General features: G+C 35.8%; 4 protein-coding genes and 1 long non-coding RNA gene across 8 annotated transcripts in view; 3 read left to right on the plus strand and 2 right to left on the minus strand.

The window, feature by feature from the left end:
- The first annotated feature begins 671 nt into the window (after nt 1-671).
- Hibch (3-hydroxyisobutyryl-CoA hydrolase) lies at nt 672-2,992 on the plus strand. The gene is made up of 8 exons (XM_076794977.1): nt 672-819; nt 892-979; nt 1,351-1,421; nt 1,505-1,743; nt 1,819-2,060; nt 2,134-2,353; nt 2,439-2,629; nt 2,716-2,992. Exons 1-8 carry the CDS (start codon nt 817-819, stop codon nt 2,844-2,846), a joined length of 1,185 nt encoding a protein of 394 aa, XP_076651092.1. The 5' UTR covers nt 672-816; the 3' UTR covers nt 2,847-2,992.
- A 658-nt stretch (nt 2,993-3,650) lies between these two features.
- On the minus strand, nt 3,651-5,740 carry Sar1 (Secretion-associated Ras-related 1). 3 transcript variants are annotated; one of them, XM_076794982.1, is made up of 6 exons: nt 5,604-5,740; nt 5,098-5,194; nt 4,738-4,857; nt 4,542-4,607; nt 4,245-4,480; nt 3,651-4,172 (listed from the first exon to the last, which is right to left on the minus strand). In XM_076794982.1, the coding sequence occupies exons 2-6, from the start codon at nt 5,138-5,140 to the stop codon at nt 4,056-4,058; spliced, it is 582 nt and encodes a 193-aa protein (XP_076651097.1). In that variant the 5' UTR covers nt 5,141-5,194; nt 5,604-5,740; the 3' UTR covers nt 3,651-4,055. The 3 variants fall into 3 exon arrangements, with proteins under 3 accessions (XP_076651097.1, XP_076651096.1, XP_076651098.1); XM_076794981.1 differs by having other exon boundaries at nt 5,468-5,608; XM_076794983.1 differs by lacking the exon at nt 5,604-5,740 and adding an exon at nt 5,389-5,526.
- On the plus strand, nt 5,632-8,471 carry Mrpl1 (mitochondrial ribosomal protein L1). Of its 2 annotated transcripts, none has more exons than XM_076794979.1 (8): nt 5,632-5,772; nt 6,409-6,595; nt 6,667-6,880; nt 6,973-7,152; nt 7,219-7,333; nt 7,433-7,551; nt 7,652-7,749; nt 8,149-8,471. In XM_076794979.1, exons 2-8 carry the CDS (start codon nt 6,477-6,479, stop codon nt 8,285-8,287), a joined length of 984 nt encoding a protein of 327 aa, XP_076651094.1. In that variant the 5' UTR covers nt 5,632-5,772; nt 6,409-6,476; the 3' UTR covers nt 8,288-8,471. The 2 variants fall into 2 exon arrangements, with proteins under 2 accessions (XP_076651094.1, XP_076651093.1); XM_076794978.1 differs by lacking the exon at nt 5,632-5,772 and adding an exon at nt 5,886-6,177.
- Nucleotides 8,472-8,698: 227 nt separating this feature from the next.
- Nucleotides 8,699-17,318, plus strand: part of Cad99c (cadherin 99C) — a 167,996-nt gene continuing 159,376 nt past the window's right edge. The window contains exon 1 of the mRNA XM_076794952.1: nt 8,699-9,271. Within this exon, the coding sequence (XP_076651067.1) occupies nt 9,269-9,271 (3 nt within the window). The 5' untranslated portion in view covers nt 8,699-9,268. The remainder of the gene's footprint in view (nt 9,272-17,318) is intronic.
- On the minus strand, nt 12,067-12,837 carry LOC143358457 (uncharacterized). Its single transcript, XR_013082956.1, has 2 exons — nt 12,652-12,837; nt 12,067-12,227 (listed from the first exon to the last, which is right to left on the minus strand). It is a non-coding gene; the product is annotated as an uncharacterized LOC143358457 (long non-coding RNA).

Raw genomic sequence — 17,318 nt, forward strand, 5'->3', positions numbered from 1 at the left:
AACTATGGAAAACAATTTCTATTGACATAAAATTGAGTCATAAAATTTAAGCTACAGGAACATTGTCACATTCGAAAAACTTTCATGTTTCTCTCTGCTGATATTATAGTTTAGAGTCTAGAAGGATCAGAATTAAAATAAACGAGAGAAAAATTGCTAAACAATAAAGTAGCATTTATTCCAGTACAAATATTATTTGTGAATTATGCATTGTATTTTATTCAATTCAAATAGTACTTCATTTCCAATAGAAAAAAATATACAGTATTTATATATAGATGGTGAAAATACGTATATAAATAAATAATTGCCTATTCCATTGTTTGCTATTTTTGTTTTGAATTGATGCTATATGTACATAGTTACATATGTCCGATTGCGTAAATTAAATGTGGCTATACATTGGCTATCGCTTATAGGGAAATTTCTCGGATCGATTGCTAATCTGTTAATTATCAATTAATACTTACCATGTTATCACATATGTAATCAATTTAGTTTCATACAAAATGAAAATATGTATTTTGTAACGTTCATATGAATGTAAATATGCAATGAATGGCATTGAGCATAATATTATTGTCATACAAATTTGCTGATAGTGCCACCCATGATCACGGAATTCTATAATTACCTCTTTTTTATCATATATAAAAATATCTAAGATAAGAATATCATTACATATATAGTTTCGTCAAACGTAATTCATAACCTACGCCTGGTCATTTTGTTTAAAAATACTGTATGTAAAGAGTGTGCGTCGGCTTTTTAATACCGGTTTACATATTGTAATGGTCAAAAGAATAAACTCCAAAAATGGTAATTATTAGTTATATATAAAATGCAGTTAATACTAAAAAAGATTATTAACACCTACTTTCCTTCTGTTAGTTTAAAAACGGCACGTTAAAGCTCAATTATATTGGGTCTACTACAAAAACTAGTTTCAAACTTTTATCAACACAAACTACACATGCAGGTAAGGATATATGTGTTAAATTCAATGATGGAATCCCAAAGCCCATTCTAATACCACCTGAGCCAATGCCTTCAACACCATTTCCTACAGTACCATATCCAACACAAGTACCTGTTATAGAAGTACCAGGTCTTTCAAAGGATATATTTACAGCAATTTATTACATTGATAAGACTAAAAATTATTCATAAAATTAGTAATAATAAAAGCTTTGTTTACTAATTCTTGGTTAAAAGCAAATGGATAAATTATATATTAACTGCATGATAGATTCTCAAATTTAGGCCCCATTGCTGAACCCTCTCTTCCACAATCCCATCCTCAAACTGAACCTGCGCCACCCGAATCTAAACCACCTACTGAAATTCCAGTACCAAATAGGAATGCAACATCGTACAAAGATATTCAAGCAAACAATGAAGGAGAGGTATTGATAAAAGAGGTAAGTATATATTACATGTAAATTTCATGTCTATGTAAATAAAAGCTTCGTTTCATTAATCATATATATATTTTTTTAATTAGATTGGAAACAAAGGCATTATAACATTGAATCGCCCAAAGGCCTTAAATGCTTTAAATTTAGCAATGATCGAAAAAATATATCCTACACTTAAAAAATGGGAAACATCTAAAAAATTAGTAATAATAGAAGGTGCAGGAGAGAAAGCATTTTGTGCTGGTGGTGACGTAAAATCTGTTGTCACTATATTAAGAGAGAACAACAAAGAACTCGGTGAAACATTTTTTAGGGAAGAATATTGGTGAGTTACAAAAGTATTTTATGTGTATATAAAAGTGTTTATATATTTCAACTTTTTTTTTGTATATTAATTTAGCTTGAATCATTTAATTGGAACATATAAAATACCATATGTGGCTTTAATAAATGGGATAACTATGGGAGGTGGAGCTGGATTATCTGTTCATGGTAAATATCGAGTTGCCACAGAAAAAACTTTATTTGCTATGCCAGAAACAGCAATAGGATTATTTCCTGATGTTGGTGGATCGTATTTTCTATCTAGATTAAACGGAAAATTAGGCCTCTATCTTGGATTAACTGGAGAACGATTAAAAGGTAACATAGTTTATCAAAGTTGATCATTTATACAGCTTTATACATTTCATACTAATTTTATATTTTGTCAAAGGCGTGGATGTATTACTTGCTGGTATTGCAACACACTTTGTTGCTTCAGAGAGTTTAGCAGAGTTAAAACAAGATCTATTAACAACCGAGTCGCCTGATGTTACAACAATTTTGAACAAATATCATCTGAAAGATTTGGATAAACCATTTGCTTTAGCGCCGTATATGAATCAGATTGATAAATGTTTCTCTGCATCATCAGTGGAAGAAATAATAAAAAGGTGATTTATGTGTAACAGCTACTTTAATTGAATTACAATTTTTTAATAGTGTAAAGTATATGTTCTAATGTTTACTTTAATAAAGATTGGAAGAAGAAAAATCGGAATGGACAGAAAAAACTGTACAAACATTACTAAAAATGTCTCCAACGTCGTTAAAAGTAACACTAAAAGCTATTCAAAAGGGGAGCACTCTTAACTTAGCAGATTGTTTGAAGATGGAATATAGATTAGTATGTAATTATGGTTTATGTAAAACTAAAGATTTCAGTGAAGGTAACTATGCTTCTTAGTTTTTATTTGTAATTAGAAACCACAATTTTAATATTATTGTCACAATGTACAAATCTGATTACTTGCAGGTGTGAGAGCTGTTTTGTTGGACAGAGACCAAAATCCAAAATGGAATCCAAAAACTCTAAACGAGGTGTCTGATACATATGTAAATCAACAATTTGCAAATTTACCAGAAGAAAAGGAATTATCACTTTAACATTATACGAAAGTATGTTAACAAATATGTTTTTTTTATTACGAAATTGTATATATTTTATACTGTTTGTTATAAATCTTTTAATGATATTTTGTTACATTTAATACAGTGTACATTATTTAATTAAACTCCAATTTTTACACCTACATGTGATGTGAGGTAGTATTTAATGTGTTAATGAAAAGCCAGCACAGTATATAGGAACCATGTTAAATATAAAACAACATACTTTATTTATGTAAAATAACGAGCACAACACCATAAGTACTTACAGTTGTATCGACATATTAAAAAATGTATTTTCTGAAACACTAGTATGATATTACTGTTTAAAAGCCAAATATACCTATACAAACACAGCTATACAGTAAATCTACATGGAAATTTCTATATAACTAGAGATGATTTGATTTAAGTATATGTGAACTTACGAACTGTTACTATTAACACTTTAAAAATCTTACGAAAATGTAGTATGTAACAATAGTTTCAGAATGCAATATGTATACACACTTTCACTTCTTTTACGAATCAGTGACAGTATTTTTACATTTAAAATCAAGAATAACTTTTACCAATCAACCACAAATTAATAAAAATCAAAATGTACCTCATTACTTAAATATTCAAAAGTATGTTGATTTTAAAAGTATAAAAGGTACGTTCACTTAAAATTTTGTAATTTATGAAACAGTTAAAAAATAAAGAGATATTTCAGTTTAAATAAAGATTTCTTGCATATGTCGTTTTATATGCAAAATGCTTCAACCAAAACAAATTATATAATAGAAAATAACTACGTAAAACACTTGAAATTCTTAAATAGTTTATTAATTTATTTATCAAAACGTTTATATCATTTTTCAGCATGTCAAGTATTTCTATAACATGATTTGCGAAACGATAGGAATTCACAGAACTTTTATGGAATTTAAAAAATTCGTGTTGAATGTTGTTGTAGGCTCCACATGTTAAAATGAAACAAATTAGTCCTATCGCGTGTTTATATTGTATTTTAAAGACATTGTCTTTTTTACTTGTTTTCACTGTTTCGAATGTGTTACTGCAGTTCATGTCTTGATATTCCTTTCCTACTGCACAGTTCATATAAAGGATAATACACCTTCTGTACCAGTGTCCAATATGAATCAGTGAAAGGGAAATGTAATAAACCGCTAAGAATCGAAGAATTTAAATAGTTGTGTGTATTCAGTCAATATACTGAGCGAGCCAGCGGAAGCCCTCACCGTATCCTTGTCTTTTTAACACTGAGCACATAAATAGTTCCAACGGACGACCAGGTATTTCGTGGCGAGAAATTTTTCCCTAAAATTCATACATTTTAACACCATTCAGAAATAGTGATAATTTTATAATTTTTCACTTATATTATTATACCTTTCCTGTTGTTTGCCCATACAAATTGAAATAGTTTCTGAGCTCATCTTCCGATGCTGCACCTGGTTTATCAATTTTGTTACCTAGCACTAAAACTGGACATGCACTGAGTTGTTCATCTGTTAACAATGCATCAAATTCTGCTTTTGACTCTGGTAATCTTGATCTGTCACTTGCATCCACAAGAAATACTATTGCATCTACAGCTGGGAAATAGTCTTTCCAAACTCTTCGGGCTGTAATAAATTATTATAAATTATTATAAAATTTGCATGATATTAGAATTAGGAACTATACCTTGAGGATGTCCTCCAAGATCAAATGTTGTGAACCTCATATTTCCAATAGATAATTCTTCGGATGCTGGAACATGCAAGCACATAATTATTATTATTAAATTGATTCTATTTTAGAAAATAATCAAGAAAGTTAAGAGTCTGGAATTATTATATATAAAACATAATTTTTATATATGATAATAAATATTGATTACTTGGGTGCAATGTAGGCACATGTTGAGCTAGTCGATCATCTTTGAGCATGTGAAGCAATGTGGTTTTGCCTGCATTATCCAAACCAAGAAACAAGAGCTTACCACTCTTTTTCCATAGCCCTGAAAATAATAAGTTAAAAGATGGAAAACAATTTATACAAATGGTATTATAGTGCTGACAATATATCAGATTATAAAATTGATATTTGTAATTTAAAAACACTTTGTGCGGGATACTGTTAAATTTTTCCAAAAAATTTCCTTGTCTATTCATTCAATTCATTAGAAGAAATGTACATATACTACAAACAAAAAAAAACCTATACATGCTTTGAAAGTAGTTGTAAAACCTACACTTACCAAGATAATTTAAAACTCCTGCAAACCAGTCCCAAATGAACATATTTGTGGATATGAATGGACGTCACGTTCACTATGTACTAACTACTGAATGACTCTGCAACAATGAAAAGTTGACAAGATTATCGTCTGTAAGTAATTGTACAATCAAGCGAATTTTCTTTTAAACTATTGTAATTTGGTGCAGTCCAGAATACATATACACTAAACTCAAATGTATTTCCACGAAAATTAACAGGTAACGTGAAACAATAGCAAATCTTTAAGCCAAAATAAATAGTAAATCAGTACCGCTCGTTACACTTGAAGACAAGAATAGAATGTAGCATATGATCAGTACACGATTACAATCAGAATGCGACGGACTCACCAGATCTCCACCACTAATAACAGTGATCAAATCTTTCGTTCACCACCACCAAAATGCAAAATTGCAGGCGGGTCAGAAAAGCGTTCGCATTGTATAACTACTTAAAACCTGTTACTTCGTCACTGGATTAACGTACCCAACACGAAAAAATACGCAAAGATGCAGGAGACGGAGAAAAAGTGACTTTCTTCTTACAGAAAGCGCAGCTTTAGCGAGCCTAGTTGGCTGGCAGTTGGCACTGATGACGTCTACTTCCGTCAGCCATATTGCCCGAATAGTGCTGTTTCATAAGCGCGCATTTTAAGGTCAATTACTATTCATTTTATGCAATTCTTGAACTCACAACTTTGAACTTATATCGTATGTTTGTTTTCAAATCCTTTCAACTAATAAAAGTATTTGCACTTCACGATTTGAATATCAGCCAAATCATTGCATTTAATACATATTTTCTATTTTTATTTTACATACGTAAAAACGTGTACATATAGTGAATGTTATGTATATAGTTATGTTTTCAGTATATGTACATACGTATTAAAAAAAATGTACGTTTTTGCCAAAATCATTTATGATTCTTTCGGTATTAAAAATTATAATATCCCTAGCAAGTCTTTGATGAGTTAGTAACTTTGTAGAACGATATTGAATGATATCTATACTCGGTTCGTAATTATTTTATATGTACAAAACAGCGATCATGTCGGCAGGTAAGATATTTTAATTGTAGTTTTTCTGTTAAATTGAACAATTAAATTTGTTTACAGTTGTGTAGGTATAGAAAGTGATTATTTCATTTATTTTCTTTTCAATAGAAGTATGTGTCACAAAATCGTTTGCATAATATTCAATCATTAGGTTTATAACCTCAACGAAATAGTAAATAGTTTAGATAAAAGTACTTGTGAATATAACATTGAAATTCTATTTGATGTTTACAGGATGGTTGAGAAACAGTCTCCGCTCAACTTACAATATCATCTCTGGGTGCAATGCAAACACTTTATTTATGCAAACACGAGAGTATGCAGCTAGAAAAGGTACGAGAGAAAAAGCCAGAAAAAGGAAAGTTAAGGTAGTAGTTAAAAAAATTGGGTTTATTCCCCATTCTAAAAGAGAAACTAAGACGTGAGTATATTATATGATATATTGTTAAGATTTTTTTATATTGTTAATCGGACAATTTTATGAAATTACAGTAAAGATAAAGTTCAGGTGAAAGTGTCGCCTCTCAAGTTAATAGATGATAGTTGGAAGACTAAACCAATCCACGATGTATGGTTTTTAAAATACCATGCAAAACCATGTTATTCTGTTAGAGAAGCTATAGAATTTCATCGTGAAACACATCATCCAACTATGTATAACTTACCTAATGCGTTCGTTAATGCTGTATTTGATTTAAATTTGCAAGTAAGAAATCATAGTTTTCCACACGGTTAACAAAAATCTACAGTATGTGCTCAATAATTTCTTTTTCAAACAACACGTAACTTTTCTACTAGAAAGAAAAAAAAACAAAGTATCTCGACAAACTTTCAAACTTGGTAGAAGTACCTCATACATTCGATATTAAAGAAGAGAGGAAAATATTAGCACTTTGTAAAAAACCAAGCGATATTGCAGTTGCTACAGCAGCCGGTGCTGACTTTGTTGGTGGAGTTGAAGTTATTAAACAAATTCAAGTAAGTCAATTTGAAGGTTTAATGAAATTGTAGAAGATCATAAAATATTTCATGTAATTGTTATAGAATGGAAACTTTCATTTCAAAGACTACAATTATATAGTAGCCCATGTGGATATTTTACCTGATTTGTTGTTGATTAGGGGATTATTGAAAACCAAATTTCCAAATGCGAAATTAGGTAAATAATTTTATTTAAGTTATCCGTTTTGTAACTACATAAACACTATGTATATAATGATAATTGACTGTATATAATAATGATAAATTTATCTGTTAGGTAATATGGGTTCTGACATGAATCAACTCGTTAAAAAATTTAAACAGGGAGTAGTATATACTTTACAACAAGACAGTGACTTTAATGATTATGGAGTAATTGACTGCCCTTTTGGCACGGTAAATTGAAATTTAATGACTTCCATTATATGTCTTGCTTATAGTATTTCGACATTTCATAAAAAATATATTTAAGTGGAACTTACTTTCTGATTTTTAGCTTAATATGGATATTGAACACTTGGAAGCAAATTTCAAAGTTCTTATTAAAGATGTTAATTCGGCGAAACCAAGAAAGGATGAAAACTTCATTGAAAGGTACATTTTATACACACATGGAAGAGTTTTCATGCAGACATACATGTGTACTTACATGTATATCTTCATTATGTATGGTTACAAAGTTACAGCAAGAAATTAAGATTGATTCTCCAAATACGTTTCCAGACAAGTACTGGTATTATAACTCTGTAACCATGCATTCTAAAAAAAAAAAAAAAAATGGTTCAAGTAAATGTTTTTCAGTTCAATGAGAGCTATCACAGTAACAAAAGATGAATACCACTTTCCATTTAAAAAATGTTAGGGTGTATGGCTCTTCCTCCCCCCAGCAATTGTTCCAAAAGAATGTATTGCATACTAAAAGATTAGCTACCTTGGACTATTTAATTTTGAAAAAAACGATGGATTTTATAAATATTTTCAAATATTTTTCAGAGTTTGTATTACAAGTTTGCCAGCCACAGAAAAGTTTAAAATCGATGTCGGCCAATATATTCCTGTTAAACAAAAACAAAGCCAAGTAAATGAAGAAGAAGAGGAAGAAGAGCCATTGGAGGGCGCAATTATTGCTTAATAATAAATGTATACCAAACGAATAAAAGAATTATAGTTAGATACGAAATTTTCGATGCTGATTGTGTATTTACTCGTTTGTTCTATTGTGCGTTTACATCCTTTGTCAAAATATTCAATACAATATAATTTTACGATCGCCTATGATTTCATTGTATCGTAATCAATTTGAAATGATACCGAAATCAGTCGGAAACATTTTTAACGCGAGGAGAAAATTAAATCTTGATTTGCGGCTCGTGCGTTTCGTTGCTATAACAGGCCAGCTGTGCAACTGGCAGACCGCAGCGTCTAAGAACGCGAAAGACCAAAGAATAAGACGAAGCCAAGTGAAGCAAAGGAAAAGAGAATGGAGAATGGTGAGTGGCCGTGGTGGTGAGTCTGGTGGAGGGGCATTGGCTCACCTACCTGCCGGTCGAGAGCTCAGTCGGTGTCCGCTAGGTTGAAAATCCATCGCTTCTTCTGTTCGTCTTGCACGTGACTTCTTCGGGATTCGTTAAAAAGGCGCGAAAAAAGTTGTGGGCGGAAATTTAAAACACTCGGGAACGAACACCGTCGAAGGGCTAGTTTTTGACCAGTGATTAACGCAAACGTCCGCCGGTTCGGGCCCATTGAAATTAGCCGGTGAACACACCGTATTCCCCGGTACTCGGTTCATTGGAAAAACGTACAATCGCGCTTTTCGCGTGCAGACTCAATAGCCAGTGCGTGCGAGTGCGCGTCCTCACACACGCACGGTCTCGACCGAAGTGTGCTAGAAGACAGTGTGTGTGTTTATTACCTGTGGTGATCTGTGTTGACTGTGTGGCGAGCAACAACGCCGATTTTATGTTGCATTGAATTCGTCGGCGTTCCATTGCCGATTGTTATTATCAGCCACCTTGTAGACATGTCTAGGTTGGACAGCAATAGACAGCGGCTCTAGGTGATACACCGGTCTGCACAAGACACATACACGCACACGACGATCTCGAGCACCAGTATGGTAAGTACAAGGCTACGTTTACTCCGAAACTCGTCCACTGGTAAAATCTAAGAACAAGCGGAGATATTAATCAATTCGTCCAAGAATAGTATTGTACTTTATTTTTCAAATCTCGCACAGACACACGAGGTGCTAGTCCGAACGGAAACAATGACATATTATATTTGACATTCTACACTCTACAGCGAGTGAAAGGATAACTTTCCACGCGCGAGATCAAATGCAGACGAAATTTTACAATTCCCTTCTACGGTCAGGGACAAACAGTTGGGGTACCATAATAATTCTTGTGTATACATCGTTTTACACTGTTTTTGTTTACTCGGTCGAGTTGGTGAAACTAAAATGTCGCTGTTATCTGGAAAAATGTAAATTTTCAAGCGGGGCGGATGACTGGACATATGTTTAAAAAATGTACGAAAAGAATTTGCCAGTTTTGTAAAACGTGTCCTATCTTTGCGTCCTGGACTGTAGCACGAAACAAATTATACAGTATACAATGGAAACGGTAGGTTCGACGCCTTTATTCGACTCATCCTCGTCACACCGGCGCTAAAGAGGGATTGTAGAAATTCAACCTGTAAGACACGCTCTTTCGTTTTAAAGGGCAATAATGTATATGCTTCATTAAAGACAACTACGGCACACTATTATGATTTCATTCAAGATAAGTGTATATCCGTCGGTGTAATGAGTTGCCGTAACGAATAATTAAGTCGAGGAAAAAAAGTGGTGTAGGTTCATTGAGCTACGAGCCTCGCGGAAACTCGTGTCCGATGGCAACTGTTTCTTCGGAGAACCTGCACGAAAGACGAAAGTCGATCGCGTGTCTCCGCCCTGTTGCGTTTTCGGTGTCGCGTTCTTGCGTGCTCCTTATCTACCGAGCTTTCAGCCAAATTTAGGCGTGCGGGCATGTAAATGATGGCCGTTACAACAGAATCCTCGCCGCGTATCCTTTAATTACGACGCCTCGAAATTTCGCCGCGTCCAACAAGTGTATTTCCTTATCGGCGCCACGAAGTCGTTCCGTCTAGCCGGAATTATTTCGCTTGTGCTATACGCGTTGTTCGGCCACCCTACGAACACATAATCGCGCAAATATCTATTATTGCGGAGCAATATTTACCGACCGGTAGACACGGGGTCTTGATAGCAAAGGTTTTGATAGGACTGACAATTTTTAAACTCGTGGTTTTGACCGAATGCGTTCTGAATGAAAATATGAACAATGACGTGAAATTTTTATATGAAAGTTGTTCTAAATTCCAAAATTTTAGAGTCGTGGGGTTAACTTAATTCTTCTTCTAAATTATAAATTTCTGCAACGGAAAGATAAACATTTCTTCTCATATCCGTGTGTTTGAGGATCATTTTTCTTCATGGCACTATTAATAGAGATATAAATATTTTCGGTGCAGCAGTTGATTGACCACAAGTCGCACAACTTTTGTTACCTCGAAATTTCGTTAGAGCCGGTGCGCAATGCTATCCTTTCTTATGCAACTGCTCGCATTCCTAACTTTCTTTGCCGGTATTAAGCACAATGAACTTAATGAAATTCTAATGAGAAACGCTACTTTGCCGTCGCTACAGTTCAGTAGCGGTATCAACGTTACAGAGTTCGTTACAATAAACATGTAAACTCGCCTCAACTTTTGTTTCGCCTGCCATGCAAATGGTTGTGATATCTGGTTTAATTTAAATATTTTTTATGATACTCTATTTGCACTGTAAGAGCTATTAGAAATTCTGGGCTATCGTCATTTAATATTAAGGTATTTTGGGTATGGATTGCGAACGCTTTAATTCACTCATCTTTGCTTTATTGGTTGTCATTGATGGCTCTGAGGGAGGGTGTGGTCTGGTCAAACGGTAGAGATGGTGGATACATCGTTCTGGGAAACTTCGTAGTTATGGGACTTTTTGATAGAGTATGTTCCGCAGAGACTCATTTAGCTCACCCTGGATTATATGCTATTTGCACTGTAAGAAGTATATGGAAAAATGATAGAAATAAAATAGAAATGCCCCTAGGCGGCAGAAGTATAAGTCCGTCACTGGCTAATGATAGAATTTAGTTGCAAATTTTGTGCTTAGTAGTCCGTATCGGGAAACGAAATTCCGCAATCGCGCAAGTCGAGAAACACGCGGAATTCCTTGGAATTTTTTAGACCCGTTGGCAGAACGAGAAAAATTGTAATTAGACGCTTAATGGTGAACGGTAGCGTCGATTAAATAGATGTTAATCTTCTCGAGGCAACTTTCACAAAAATTGCGCGTGCAACTACGTGTGTAAAACTCGACGGCATATCTTGCACAATTGCGAACGATCTTTCAACATTCATTTATCAAATAATATAATTTACCCTCGCGGATTTAGCGTATCAGCTTTTAACGTTTGCTTTCGCGTATCGGAGACTACCGATCCGCAAAGCAGTTTGTGCAACGATGAGAACTTGTAGCCTCTAATAATGTGGAATCGTTTCTTCCGATCGGTGATCGTTTAAATAGAAATCCGAGAACTGTGTCGTTAATTCGATCATGTTTCATGGCGATTCGACGTTCGCCTAATGCGTGAAAATCCGCGAGCGATTAAGGGAAACGTAAACTTGCGAAACACACGGCAGTGTTCTCTTCCGTGGAACAATTAATTAGAAAGTATACCACGGTTTACCAAGTCATTTTGCTCTATTATATCTCCGTTAATGCTTCTGCAATTTATCTTGCAGTATTGCCGTTACCACCCACTTTCTCGAACGTCGATAATTCCTTATGGTTCCATTCGTACCTGGGAAATGCTGGAGGATAATTATCCAGGTTCACGAACCAACCGTTCCGTCAGCGATCATTCATGGGAAAATGACTGAACCGGATACTACTTCGCGATCTATTTTTTTTCTTCTTTTTTTTACCGTTAAGTTTTTATTTACGATGTTCGAACTCCCATAGGCATTATCTGCAAATTATAGCATTAAGTGAAAATTAATGTAACGGGAGCATTATAGTCGCGCGAGTTACGTCGCCTGAACGACTGATTTTATTTGAATAAAACATACTTGCAAAAAGCATTCCAATTATGGTACTCGTAAAACACGCCGGCAGAACGCACCATGAATATTTATGCAGAATCACATTTTTATGCCTCGCGTCAATATTATAATGTATCTAAATAATCACGGTAATTTTCATGCGAACACGATTATTGATAGCCTAAAATTTTTACAAGTCTGCCGTTCTGTATTTCTTTTAATTCGTTAATGGATCCAGAATCCGTTTCAGATACTTCTTGCCGACGTTTTTTCTTTTTTTACGTTTCCACCGGCGCACCTTTGACGAGCTACTCTTATTGAGGAAGTTTGCGCTGATGAAATATGAATTACCTTACGTAAGATCCATTCATTTACTATACTCGCAGCACGTTTGGGATCACGATCTAGATGCACGTAGTAACTTCTTCCTGCTCCTCTTTCGTTTATACTTATTTCTGAATTTGATAGAAACTTCCTGTTCCAGTAACGTCTGTATACATTTTTTAACAGTTGCATCCACCGCATACACGCTATCATTAACCGCGATGGCTCAAGATAATTATATATACTTCGCTAAAGGAACTTCTAGAACGATCCTCCTCTTTTACGTTTTTTGGAACATCAAGCGCATTCCCGATGCATACAGGTGTCCGCGATACAATCCTTTAACGATCCTTGTCATTTTCCGTATCTGGAACTTCAGCGGTTCCATTGAAGCGAGTAATTTCGAAGTCGAACAAGTCGTTCATGCGAGAAATTCTGCCGAGAATTACGCGATTAGGCGCATCACCACCAAAACACGGTAATCTAGGTTACCGGACGAAAGTAAAAATTTGGCGCACACGATACGGTCAAATATTACTTTCCATGACTGTGATTTATTACAGCGTAGCGATTTGATCGTAGAAAGTGATATAGGCGCAATTAAAAACGAGCGCAAACCTAATTACTGCGCTCTGCCTCGCGATCAATCCAAAGATTGCGAACGAATTAATTGCGAGAATTCAGAAGGAAATAATTGATTTGTAAATCGTGGCTCACTGAAAACTTTTCTTTTCGTACAGGCGTGAACAACGCGCGTGTAATATATTAATACATCTGAAAAATATATTAGAATAAATCTTTTATTTAGAAAAAGTTTATTTAGAAAATATCTAAGAGATATACAGGGTGGTCTACATAACTCTGAACAGCTCAATATCTCGAAAACTATGCCATCGATTTTAAAGTTCTTAGTCTTAAATTGCATGGAATTGAAGGGCCTTTCTGACTACATAAACGTGAAGTGGCCTCCCTTCCCCTTTAACGGGGGAGGGGAGGTACCTTTGTAATTTTAAATGGAACCCCCTATAAAATGTTACATATTTAGATTCTACCGGAAAAAACAAGTCAATTTTGTCTGAAACATTTTTTTGTCAGATACTTCCATGATGAGATATAACAGTTTGAAGTTTCGAGTTGTAGGTACTTGAAGCGCTCGGAAATAGCGTTATGGAATTATACGCGCTTTATAATTTAGAAACATTTCATAATTTAGAAAAGCGGCTTAGTAAAGCTGTCACTAATGAAAATAATAGTGCCAGTATTCTTGCTGCAATTACATTAAATCCTCATATTAGTCAACGTACACTTGCACAAACATCACATATTAGTCGTTCATCAATTCAACGAATTTTGAAACGGCAAAAGTATCATCCATATCACATGGTTTTATCACAAGAGCTTTCGATAGCAGATTACGATTAACGCGTAAGATTTTGTGAGTGGCTGCAGGGTGTTGTGGAAAATGACTTTTTGTGCAAAATACTTTTTTCCGATGAGGCCACTTTTATGAATTCAGGGCATGTAAATAGACATAATCTGCATTACTGGGCCGTGGAAAACCCAAATTGGATGCGATGTGTTCCCTTTCAACATCGATGGTCTTTAAATGTTTGGTGTGGCCTAATAGGAGATTTTGTGATTGGACCTTATTTTTTTTTCAAGAAACTGTAACATCTGCAAGTTATTGTGATTTCTTAAAAAATCATTTGCCTGCGCTTTTGGAAGATGTGCCACTGCACGTTAGAAGAGAAATGTGGTTCCAACAAGACGGCGCTCCTCCACATTTTGCAATCATCACCAGGCAATTTTTGAACGAAAAATTTGGGAACAAATGGATAGGTCGTGGGGGACCTCGTCAATGGCCTCCTCGATCCCCCGATCTAACACCATTAGATTTTTTCTTATGGGAATATGTAAAGGACAAAGTTATGTTTGAACCACCGACGACAAAAGAGGATATGAAACAAAGAATACGTGACGCTTGCGCTTCAGTGACTCCCGAAATGTTAAAAAAAGTTAGAACAACTTTGATGTTTCGAGTAAATAAATGTTTACAAGCCCGTGGTGGACATTTTGAACATTTAATTTAAAGTACATTTGATTTCTTCACGAATAAGCAAAGGACTCAAGCGCGTATAATTCCATAACGCTATTTCCGAGCGCTTCAAGTACCTACAACTCGAAACTTCAAACTGTTATATCTCATCATGGAAGTATCTGACAAAAAAATGTTTCAGACAAAATTGACTTGTTTTTTCCGGTAGAATCTAAATATGTAACATTTTATAGGGGGTTCCATTTAAAATTACAAAGGTACCTACCCTCCCCCGTTAAAAGGGAAGGGAGGCCACTTCACGTTTATGTAGTCAGAAAGGCCCTTCAGTTCCATGCAATTTAAGGCTAAGAACTTTAAAATCGATGGCATAGTTTTCGAGATATTGAGCTGTTCAGAGTTATGTGGGCCACCCTTAATATAATTTTATATATTTATGTAAAGCTTATATGTCCGGTGCTAGGTCCCCCTAATAATGTTTTGTAGCTGAACACAGGTGAAAGGGAAAAAAGTAAAGATTTAGTTTATCAGGGTAATATTTAACCGCAACGTGTATATAGTATTTTATGTGTGAACGGACTGTGCGCCGGTCGCGGCTGAGGGCCAGGAGACGCGTTTTGTCCTGAAATCACTGTGCACGCTAAGCTCCGGTTTATTGTTGTTTTTCAAAAAACGCACAAGCTCCTACGTGGAGGAAACTGGTGAAAGGTAGGTGGAAAAGAGGATAAAGGGTAGACGTTGGAGAAGCAGGTATCGGCCGGGGAAAAATGACAGATACGAAACGGTTACTGTACCAGTCGACCGGTTCTTCTTGTTACTAACTTCCTTCGCACGACATATACTGGGTGACGGTCATAACAAGCCTTCATTGTCGTTTTCCTCTGCATACCGGGTGGCACAACGAAATTCGATTTGTACACATTCCTCTGGTGCAAATTCCACGCTCGTAAAACAGTTAATAGTTATTAGATAATTCGTTCTCCATGTCTTATATCTGTAGGCATAATTGTAAGAGGAACAAGAGCAAAGATGTTTTAAAATGACTAAGCCGGTAAACTAATTTCTCGATTACTGCTCGTTACTGGTCAAACGTGAGCGTAATATAAACATAATTATCAAAGTTGCATTTTTAACATCAAAGTAACTTCCTGTTTCCTTATTCGAACATGTGATTCCTTTAATATGTAATTAGCAAAAACAGTTTGCAGCATTTTCAATTACTTTTTCGCGGCAGACGAATTGCTAATTTCACGACGTTATCGACCGAATAAATTGTTAATCGCGATACGAACTATACGGAAGCGGCGATAATACTTTTTCGTTCGGCAATTCAATTATAATACGCATTTTAATACCGAAGATTGACCGTAATTCAGCGTGTTCCAATTTTTCAGCGTAATAAAAAGTCGATCCATTAGAAGCGCTGTCATGTCGCCGCAGATTATTCGAATGGTATTACCTATCTATATCGACGGTCCAGTTCCGAGCGAAATCCTCGGAAAAACAACCTATTCCATTGGACAGGCGAAAATTGTGTGCACCAGTTTCTCCGCTTCTTCGCTCCATTTTCTCGGCAATTATTATGTAAGGCTCTTATCGCATCTGGTGCCACAATTACGCCCGGCGAGCAGAATTTCGTCTGGGTCGCCGAAACGGGTTCGTCGGCTGATCAAATGTCACGGGTCGTGTACACGTGTCTAGTAATTAGGTAACGTGAAAGCCGGAGATATTGGCCCGTAACTGTATGCACAAGGTATCGTAAAACGTCGGGTCCCGCGACGAAAAAAGCATCATTATGCGATCGGGCGAGCGGACCGTGTCTAATATAAATCGACAATACCTGTGTGGTATGACTCGGGTTTTCGCCGGTGCGCAAATTGCACGTTGCACCGAGAGGTGAATCGTAATTTACTTCCCCGTACGTATTAATAATTTCATCGACCTCGACGCTCGCGTGAGCCAACGGGAAGTAAGTTAAAATGTCCGCGGCGTTGTCTGAGGATACTCGACGGATTCGGCGCTCGAAATTTTGCAAGTGCCTCTGTACAATCTCAGTAAACGGAAATTTAAAAAATTGGAATCGCGTTTAGTTTATCAGATCTTGCAGTAGTATCAACAGAAATAGAAAAATATATAATTGTACCTGTGTGTACTGCGTAACTGTATATCACAGTCAGTGTCGCCAGATGAGGGGAGGGAGCACGAATCAAGGGGAAAAAGTTACCCCCTCTCCGACAGTACCGAAGTAGAAGGGGAAATTAGAGTGGGGGAAGGAGTCTTGATCTGGCAACTAGGCGCCTGTGTGCATATTTTCTATTATGAAAACAAACTCGGACGGCGACGAGCCGAAATGAATTCGCTCGAGCTCTTCATCGATACGGCCGGTTGATAAATAGCGAACTGTATCCAGGGCTCGATGAGCAACTTTAATTACAGGAGCCGGGAGAATGCCCTGATGAATTTATGGTTCCGAGCACGTAAGATGATAAAGATCGGAGACTCGCGAAATTCCTCTCCGCGGCGGCTGCATCGTGTACCTGTAACAAAGAGCGTATTCTCATAGAGATTGAATTAACGCGGCAGGAACATGGCTTTTTTCCCACGTCCGAGACACGGTATTTTCGCGCGTCGGAGAACGTGC

Source organism: Halictus rubicundus, chromosome 10 (assembly GCF_050948215.1).
Source record: "Halictus rubicundus isolate RS-2024b chromosome 10, iyHalRubi1_principal, whole genome shotgun sequence".
Classification (NCBI taxonomy): Eukaryota; Metazoa; Arthropoda; class Insecta; order Hymenoptera; family Halictidae; genus Halictus; species Halictus rubicundus.

Bases quoted from the DNA above. Each gene is read 5' to 3' on its own strand.
- Sar1 (XM_076794982.1), bottom strand. From the start codon at position 5,140: ATGTTCATTTGGGACTGGTTTGCAGGAGTTTTAAATTATCTTG. The intron at 4,608-4,737 runs GTAATCAATATT...TGCATGTTCCAG, and splicing joins TGTGCCTACATTGCACCCAA to CATCCGAAGAATTATCTATT. The intron at 4,173-4,244 runs GTATAATAATAT...TATGAATTTTAG, and splicing joins ATGGGCAAACAACAGGAAAG to GGAAAAATTTCTCGCCACGA.
- Hibch (XM_076794977.1), top strand. The intron at 2,061-2,133 runs GTAACATAGTTT...ATTTTGTCAAAG, and splicing joins AACTGGAGAACGATTAAAAG to GCGTGGATGTATTACTTGCT. The intron at 2,630-2,715 runs GTAACTATGCTT...GATTACTTGCAG, and splicing joins AACTAAAGATTTCAGTGAAG to GTGTGAGAGCTGTTTTGTTG.
- Mrpl1 (XM_076794978.1), top strand. From the start codon at position 6,150: ATGTACAAAACAGCGATCATGTCGGCAG. The intron at 6,178-6,408 runs GTAAGATATTTT...TGATGTTTACAG, and splicing joins AACAGCGATCATGTCGGCAG to GATGGTTGAGAAACAGTCTC. The intron at 7,153-7,218 runs GTAAGTCAATTT...TAATTGTTATAG, and splicing joins AAGTTATTAAACAAATTCAA to AATGGAAACTTTCATTTCAA.